We start from the raw sequence: 9,606 nt of genomic DNA on the forward strand, positions 1-9,606 counted from the left end.
AAAAATACTGAAGAGCGTGTCCGAAAAGTACTTCTATTTGTATTTTGTTTGCAATAAACTTTTCTTTATTTATTTACAATTTTTTTTCAGCATTTACACTCATTTTACAGTGAACGAGAAACAGTTTTGTATATTTTTTACATTGAATGTTTTTAGTTTAATAATTTTTAACTGAAATATTTGTTTATAACTCAGTTTGGTTTCAATTTAAATACAACAAATTAGTTCATTACAATAGCTTAATAAATTTGTAAAAGTTTTTAAACGTGTTGCCTTTTTTATTAATTATAGAAAATACTATTTGATATATTTATTTTTTATAGTAAAATAATATTGAATTTCAGTTAAACTAAAAGGTACTCAAGCATAATATACAATGTAGCAGGCACGTGGCTCGGTACGTTTCTGCAAATCTACAGAAACGTATACTTATATGCGAAAAAACTTGCTTTTATTTCTGCTTTAAAAGACTCTGCTTTCTTAGCTTTAAGTATTCACTTAAACTTAGTTATGCACTCCTGAGAGATAATTTCGACATGTATGTATTCTCTAGCACTTTTAGTGTCGTAAAAATTAAACGAATTAAAAACATCCAAATTGTAACATTTAGCGCGTTAAAGCTTCAATTCGTATGTTCTCAAGTATACTATTAATATTACATTTAAACTTAAAACCAATTTTGTAGTATTTTATAACTTTATAATTTTCATACTAAATAGAATATTTTTTCAATTTTAGTCTAAAAGTATGTTTACTTTGTACTATAATGATGAAAACTAATACTTATAATAATAATGTACTCACAAATAAAAAAGTTCAAAAATTTTAGTTATGTAACATAACTTACTTAGTTTTACATGTTAAAGTTATCTTCAAATTTTTATGCAACTAATTTAAAATTGCATGTATTTGAAGGTTTTAAAGATTTCCAGGTAATCCTGTATTATTATTTTATTCTGAGTACAAAATAAACGGATACTTACAAAACAGTTGTGTGTTATTAAGTTACATAATAGCAAATTTTAGCTAGATAGTAATTGTATTTCTTCAAATAGTTATATCTGTACTTTTGTCAAATTAAAACTAAATAGTAAACTGTCGAGATAAAAGTATTACTTATTACATTTTACCTTGTAATTATACAGAATCTAAATAAAACACAGAATTAGAAAATAGATCTAAATCAAAACTACAAAAAACCAAAAATATCTCAATTTATTTTATAATATTTTTAGTTTATGTAAAAAGTTTATTCGTATTCTATTAAAAAAAATGAATGTAGTAACAAACACAATTAAAATCAACTTATATATGTTTTAAGAACTAATCTGTGTTATAGTTATACAGTGAGTTGTATTCTGACTTTTATGCTAACATTTTTAACCATAAAGACAGGTTATTTTTAAGACTTGTTTAATATTCAACCTTCAAAAATTATATCCAGTGTTTTTTCTAAAAAAATGACAATTACAGCTTTCGGAAAAGATTTCTTCCCACTATTTTTTCTTTGAAAATCGTTATACATACCTAAAACAAAAATTTTCAAATTAATAGAAGTATTTACGGATTTTTTCTTTATAAAAGTATTATCATAAGTTATTAGTAAATTTGGTTCTGTTTTTCTTTGACGATGATGTTAAAAGGTAAGTGGTGTGCGACTTGATAACCGAAAACATTTTGATTTTTTTTGTTGTCAATAAACAATGCTGTGAGGATTATGTTTGGGAATCATTGATAGTTATGTAAACAAATGAATAAAACATGAAATCAATAATAATAAATAAAAATGTTTTTTTATAGTTTTAGTTGGACTATCTACAAGTTTTGAAAATATTAGTACTAGTTTGGTTATACTGTCTCAATTAGAATATTATTGTTGGTATTCGTCATTATATAACTTTTTTCTATACCTATGAAGCATTACCAAAATTTGCTGCTATTTTTTGATTTTTCATGACTAATAACACAGTTTGGTTGCTTTTCATTTTTTAAGGTAAAAAATTAACCACCAGTTTTAAATAAAAACAAGCATAAAGTAAAACATTAAAAAAAGACTAATATTTAAATACAATTTTCTGGTTTTATATTCATTGTTAAGTATTTTAAAGTAATATTATCATTGATTGTTAGGCTATATGGTTTTATTTTAAGTATTTGTAAATATTATTTATCAATAAGTTCAAATATAACAAAAAATTAACTTAATAAACTAGTATGTTTAAAATAATATACATGAGTCTGTATTTTTCACTACGTAAAGTGATAAAATTAATAAACTTGTACATTTACAGACTATTATTTGCTTAACAGTTTTTTTTTTCCCAAAGCAACTAACTTATTTAACATTTATGTTTAAAATGTACTATTTTATTTTCTATTTTAAATACAACAAGTCCTAGACAGAATATTTAATTATATCGGTGACGTATGATTAAATAACAAAAAATGTTCTCGCACAACATATCCTTTGGTCTTATTTTTTGAAATATTTTTTTTGTTGTCCATAATTAAGTTTATTATATTCTATGATTTGTCTTTTTATTGTATCAAGTACTACTTCACAATATTTTTCTAAAAACTTAACAAATATACTAACTGTATACTTTAGATATAACAAACTACAAAACGTAATCTTAGCTTGAAAAAAGAAAAATTATAGCTCTATAAAGATTGATTCTAACAATATTTTATAAATTTTGGTTTTCACATATATAACAACAAATTTTTTAGACTGCAAAACTTTATTAAAACAATAAATTAAGTGTAAAACTTAATTTAATATTTTATATGTCGTTAGGGTTAATTAATTTCTCTGCTTCCTGTTTCTTACTAATATCTGAACTGTAACTTATTTGTTTTGAACTTTAAACTTTGTTTCAAATAAACTAAGCACATATTTATTTATAATATTAATCTATCCAATTTTGAGCTGTTATAATTTACTTTTATCATTTCTAAAAAGTTATAAATATTTTTTTATGTTGGAAAATAAAATCAAGTTAGCAATGAATATGGTTTTAACAGTATTATTTTTTTTTATAAACTTAATTCTTATAGTTTTTATAAGTTGAGCAAAACCTTTAAAGTTTTATCAAACTAGTAATTAATGTAAAAGCTTAGTTTAAGCGGATAATTAACTTAGTTAAGAAATAACAAACTATTGTCTGTATAAATTAGATGTTTATTTATTGTAACAGATGTATTAAAACCAAAACTTTTTCAACATATAAACGAATGACATTTAAAATTGTCTATGTACAACGACAAAAATTAAACTAAACTTAAGTTTAAATCTAAAAGTTTCAAATATTAACTTTTTTTAGTTTATCTATATTATTTTGATTGAGAATTTCGAGAAATTCAAAACAATATAATACTCTTAAGAAGGTGAATTTACTAAAAACTAGCAAAAAAAATTAAGTATAAATTTTAGTAAAAAAAATTACTCACATATGACTCCATAATCGTTGTTCAGTAATTATGTCCTCTTCTTCTTGCGACCAAAGATGAAGAATGCAAACAGTGCTACAAATAACACAGCTGAAATAAAAAACATGTTAAAAATGTAAAAATACATAAATTAAATTGTTTAAACAGTAATTTTCTAAAATGAATTGATGCATAAATCAAGTTATAATTACATAGATAAAATGACATCTGTAGTAAATATACCAAAAAAGTTGTGAATATATGAAGATCTGAAAATAAAAAATGCTGCTTAAAAAGATTTAAAAAAATACAGTGTTAAAGCTTATTGACAGCTATGGTATAATAAAGCTATTAAGCAAAAGAATATTTTATAAACGTTCATTAAATAAAACAACTTTACAGCATTAATTAAAAAGATAATTGTACCATTTTATATACAAACCAACATCTTAGAAATAACTTTGGCTAAATCAATATAAAACTAGGAGCTTAATAATTCTTATTACAATACTGTGTTATACTATGTTACTGTTAAAGTTTGTTATATTACATTGTGATGTTAGTGTTTTTTTAACATCCGGATCTTCTTGTTGACGATAGTTGATAAAAATGACTATTGTTTACATAGCAAGAAGTGATAAATTAATTAAAAAAAACTTTATTAAGGTTTATTAAACTGGGCAACTTTGGTTTGTAATAACTAGGTTTTTTTCAGAAAAAAACTTTAACTTGATATAATTCTATATATGTATATATATATTTATAGAAACCTATAAAAACATAGACCCTAGTATAAATAAGGAATTTTCGTTTCTGCCAATATTATTCAGGTTTGAGCATGTCGTGGTACGAATATTTGTCCAATGGAAAGCAGGTTCGGTATCCTGATATTTTCCAGGTACATTACTTGCGTGTCAAAGTCGGAAGTTTCTTAGCAGACAGAGCAATCGTTGCATACCTTTAAAAAAACTAATCAAAAAAGTTTTACTTAAATTTTTTAGTTGAAATTTTATAAAAGCAACTCTTCTATTTACAAAAAACAGTACATTTTAACTTATTGAAATATCTAGAAATGTATTTTATGCAGTTCATTAAAATTATAGTTAATTTTTTATGTTATTAGATACATAGTGTATGTTTCATTTTGGTTTATATGCTCCATAACAGGCCTACTTTAAAGAAAACAAAAAATCTATGTACGTATGAACCGAAGGTAAAATTTAACACGATTACTAATAAAAAACTACCATTAAAACTTCAAATGCCTTCTTTAGCTCTTTATCATCGACCCCGAAATATCTAGACTAACACTCAATTTATGACTTCGTGGTCCATGCTGCTAATGGTCCCCTATAGTTCTGTAATGGCCCCGAGGGGGCGAACTGGCCAAGTTTGAGAAACCCCGCTCTAAACACTGTATGCAAAGTAAAGCAACAAACATAAAAGACATAACTTAATTTTACACCTTATTTCAGGCTGAATGCGCCATATTTTCCTTAAAATTTATATAGACTTGGTCAATAATTCATTATACCGAAAAAATGCGTAAGATCGTGTTTGTAATAACAGTTTTATATAAGACTGAAAATATTTGCTACTACTAAAATTTTACACACTAATTTTGCATTGGGATTTTTGTAAAACTGTTTCATCGAGTGTTCTTGTGCTTTGAACTCTGCAATCAGATCTTGACACCAAGGATCTGTGTACACAATGATTTCAATCTAAAATATTTGATATGAAATAGAACAAATTAAGTTATGGTGCTTCATATGTAAGTATATCAATATTGGTTTGCGTTTATAATGAGAATCAGATTGGACAACAGTTCAAACTGTTAACTTAACATGTACATGTTGAATTTCAGACCATTTCAAGAATTAAAAGTATATTAAGTACATAATATTGAATAAACTTATTAAATTTGTTTTTATTAAAATCATAATACTTACGATAATTCGCAGGTGTTGTCACTATATCATTTTGAGTTGTCATTGTGAAATTACAAATTTATAAGTGTCTGTGTATTTTACTGATGTTTTGAAACATTATTTTATACATCTCATGTGTATTAGATAATTATTTAAATTATAATTTACAAAGCCATAAAGTTTATGGTTAAAACTACTTTACTTTGTTTGATTGGTATTTACAATACTTTATTTGCTTATAAAACTAATAATACACTCTAAATCAATAAATATGTCTTTTTTTATGCTGTCCTTAAAGTAAATATTAAACTTAGTAAAATGAATTACAATTATTAAAGAATATTAGCATAAAAATAATTTATTAATGAAAATTTTATACAACTTTAAGTAAAACATAAATACAATTATTTTTAACTATAATAGTTCACATACATCATTTTCAAATGTATTGTCAAAATTAAACTTTTTGTGTAAAAAATTCAAAAAGCAAATAGTTTAGAATCGTAAATTATTTATTGTACCCCTAAACAAATTATTTTCTTAAATACAACAAAACATTTTTATAAACACTGCTATATATTGGATCTTAACTTAAAGTACTTAAGTAGTAAACTTAATAGACATTTTAAGTGTAAAACTTTGTACACTTCTTAACTTTTCTGATGAAATGTTTTTTTGCAGTTTTATAGTATCAAGTTACAGGAGAAATAAAATGAGCTTGTAAGTTTATTTTAACATTTTTCAGCTCGCTTTAATTATGTTCAATTTTGCGAAATTGATTTTTATAAGAAAACTTGTAAAAAATTGTCTTTCAATCTTTAAGTTTAAACTGAATACTTGTCAAGCATAAAAAAAAAGATCTTTAGTTTTATGCTTTTGTTATCATATTAACTCTTCTTTACTTATTTTAAAATTGTTTAGAAGTAACTTTTTTAAAGCCTTATTATTTACTTTTGCAGTATTTTGTTTCTGTTGTAATAAAACAGTTCATTAGTTAAAAACAGACTTGCCAAAATAAAGGAAAAATGTATTCTGAATAGTTAATAAACTTTAGTTTATTGCAAAAATAATAAATTTAGTGTTGTAAAGTCAACAAAATTAATTGACATAATGACAATTTTCATATAGTAGCCCTGATACTGAAAAAAAACAAATTTGTCCTATAATCCAAAAACGTAAAATTACATTTTTTTCAAACATTTATTCTATTTAGATTTCAAATAACGCAGTGATAGGAGCAGCTGTAAGTTTTAAACAATTTGACAGTTTTAATATGTAGCAATCATAATTACACATTTGATGCTTGTTTAGTTTTTCTCATATTTTTGCTGTCTTGTATAATCTAGTTTATTTGCATATCTTTTTCTATTACTTATTTTTTAGGAACTTTGCAGTTGAAAAGTTAAGACATTTTTTTTAATAATGTTTTTTTGTATAAACTTTTAATTTTCTCTAAGCTTTTATGATATAAAAGATAAACTTTTACTTTACTTATAAATATGATCTAAAATAATTTTAGACTGTTTAATATTCATTAGTTGTTTGTTGTTATCTAATTAGGATAAAGTTTAATCATTTAGTCTTACTTGGATAATTTTAACTCTGAAATTATAATCAGTTTACTCAAAAATTTCTTATGAAATCAATATTATCTCATTAAGAACTTAATATGTATCAGGGTGAGAACATGAACACTAGGTAAATTTAGTTAACTTAGGCTATGGAGGAAAATATTTTTATTGTTCAAATTAAGTTATCTTGGACTAACTCAGGCCAACTTAGTCTAGTTTTAGCACATTTGAAAAACTCAGACTTGTTTTCCAATAAACTGCTTTTAAAAACCCTGACATTTATTAATAGACATGATAACACTAATTAATATAATATAATACAATCTAAATTCAGAGTTGCCACTTTACTCGGAATCCTGGAAAAACCTGGAATTTTAGGAATTTTGAAAAATAAAACTTGAAACACCTGTTATTTTGAACAAAAATCACTCTAAAAGCCAGGAATTTTAATAATTTTCAAATGTTAAGTAGTAAAGTTTTGATCTTACTCAAAAAACTATCATAGAAATAAAAAAAATTGTCATCATCAAAAATTTTATTTATTAAAATACATATTTAAAGTAGCTTAAAAGTATATTTTCAATATTTTTATACTATTTAACACAGTTTTTTGCCTTAATCTTAATTTTAAACTAAAAATAGGCCAAAAATATGTAGTTATAAAAACCTGGAAGAAATTTGGAAAACCTTGAAATAAATTTTTAAAAACGTGTGGCAACCATATAAACTACTTAGGCTTATTCTATAGTTTTGGCTAAAGTGTGAGTTTAAAGTTGTTTTTAAAATTAATCTTAAATTTTCGTGATAAATAAATTGCAATAGAATTTTTGACATATTCAGTGTACAAGTAGTTCAGTTGCTTTTTAGTTCTGTAATCTATAATAAAAATTTAAATCTACTTGTGAGATTCTAAAAGTATAAAAGTTAAATTTGGAGATATTTTGATTAAAGATTAACTTAATCATGTAGTTAAAAACAACTCTAGTTTTGAAAGAAAAGTTGTATTAAATTTTCATAATTATTTCTTTGAAAAACAAAGTTTTTATAAGTATTTATTAAAAACAAAAAAGGGAATTTTTATTCTTGTTTTAAACTTGATATTTGTTTCTGGAGAACTAAAGTTTTCATACTCAGTTTAGCTAATTGTTATTAATTTAATTTAAAGCTTTTATTAGAACTACATAAACTCTAGTTACATAGATAGACTAACATTAAATCCGGGTCATGTTTTAGTCACTTATTTTTTAATGTCCATCTACAACCAATTTAATTTTTCTCACTTGTGTCCAACTAGGGTAAATTGCAACAACATAATTTCAACTAAAAAAATAATTGTCAAAAGCATCATAGTTATAAATGTTTAAATTTATAGAATCTTTACTAATATTTAAGAATTTCACAGACATAAAACAAAAACTAAATTATAAAGTGGCACGTACCAAGCAAACAGCCCGCAAATCAACCGGAGGAAAAGCTCCTCGCAAGCAGCTCGCCACCAAGTCTGCAAGAAAAAGTGCCCCAACAACTGGTGGAGTAAAGAAACCTCATCGTTACCGCCCAGGTAAAAATTAATACAACGAAGTATTTTATATAAAATTGCTAATAATTTTTTAATGTTAGATCTGTGTAAATGTGTTATTTAATGATTGTTAAAACTAGTGGTAACTCGTCATAAATTTTCTTTGGAAACTTATACTTATGTTACTGTAGACCAATTTTAATTTTTCTGTAGACCAGGGTTTCCCAATTTTATTTTCAATTGATTCCTAAAGTTTTAAGAAATAAAAACAGCTATGGCCCTAAAATATGATTATTCAAAAATATATAATTAAAAGCACATAGCATTTTTTTATTTTTCATGATCAACTCCAGTATATACACTGTAGTTTCAAATTATGACCTCACTGCCCCCTTTGACCACTTTACTGCTCATAGCTCCCTAAACTTTCGTCATGACCCCACTGTGGACCCTACTATGTATTAATTGTGTTACTATCTTAACAAAGTAACTTTAATGATAAATTAGACAAATTAAACAGTTTTTAAGTGTTTTAATTTACTGACTGTGATTTAATTTTTAGGTACTGTTGCTCTTCGTGAGATCCGTCGCTATCAGAAGTCTACTGAGCTTTTGATCCGCAAGTTGCCATTCCAGCGTCTTGTACGTGAAATCGCTCAGGATTTTAAGACCGATCTTCGTTTCCAGAGTGCAGCCATCGGTGCACTTCAAGAAGCTTCCGAAGCCTACTTGGTTGGACTCTTTGAAGACACCAACTTGTGTGCCATCCATGACAAGAGAGTCACCATCATGCCGAAAGACATCCAACTTGCCCGTCGCATCCGTGGTGAACGTGCTTAAATAAATAGCACTCTAGGACACTTATTATGTGATAGTTAATATTTTGACTTTTAGTGTTCAATAAACTTGTAACTAGAAATGTGTAATTATTTATTTTTTTTAGATTCATACATCTTTGTTTAAATTTAAGTTAGTATAAATAAAATTAATAAAACCCCGTTTTATTTAATTATAATCTACAAATTCTTAAATGCTGAGAGTAGTTTCGCTCTATTTTTTTTGTAATTAAGGTCTCTCTAAACCATTTTAATATTTGCTCTCTTTGCAAGAAGCCTCTTGCCTTTAATTCTTTAATTCAATCCTAACTTTATTTAAG

General features: G+C 24.9%; 1 protein-coding gene across 1 annotated transcript; it reads left to right on the top strand.

Annotated features, from left to right (window-relative positions):
• The first annotated feature begins 4,267 nt into the window (after positions 1-4,267).
• LOC145832615 (histone H3.3 type 1-like) lies at positions 4,268-9,290 on the top strand. The gene is made up of 3 exons (XM_082939917.1): positions 4,268-4,355; positions 8,361-8,492; positions 9,013-9,290. Exons 1-3 carry the CDS (start codon positions 4,268-4,270, stop codon positions 9,288-9,290), a joined length of 498 nt encoding a protein of 165 aa, XP_082796043.1.
• Positions 9,291-9,606: the final 316 nt, after the last annotated feature.

Source organism: Thalia democratica, chromosome 3 (genome assembly GCF_965202585.1).
Source record: "Thalia democratica chromosome 3, ktThaDemo2.hap1.1, whole genome shotgun sequence".
Classification (NCBI taxonomy): domain Eukaryota; kingdom Metazoa; phylum Chordata; class Thaliacea; order Salpida; family Salpidae; genus Thalia; species Thalia democratica.

Coding starts and splice junctions, on each gene's coding strand:
- LOC145832615 (XM_082939917.1), top strand. CDS start 4,268: ATGTCGTGGTACGAATATTTGTCCAATGGAAAGCAGGTTCGGTATCCT. Junction 4,356..8,360: donor CTTGCGTGTCAAAGTCGGAA/GTTTCTTAGCAG, acceptor TAAATTATAAAG/TGGCACGTACCAAGCAAACA. Junction 8,493..9,012: donor ACCTCATCGTTACCGCCCAG/GTAAAAATTAAT, acceptor TTTAATTTTTAG/GTACTGTTGCTCTTCGTGAG.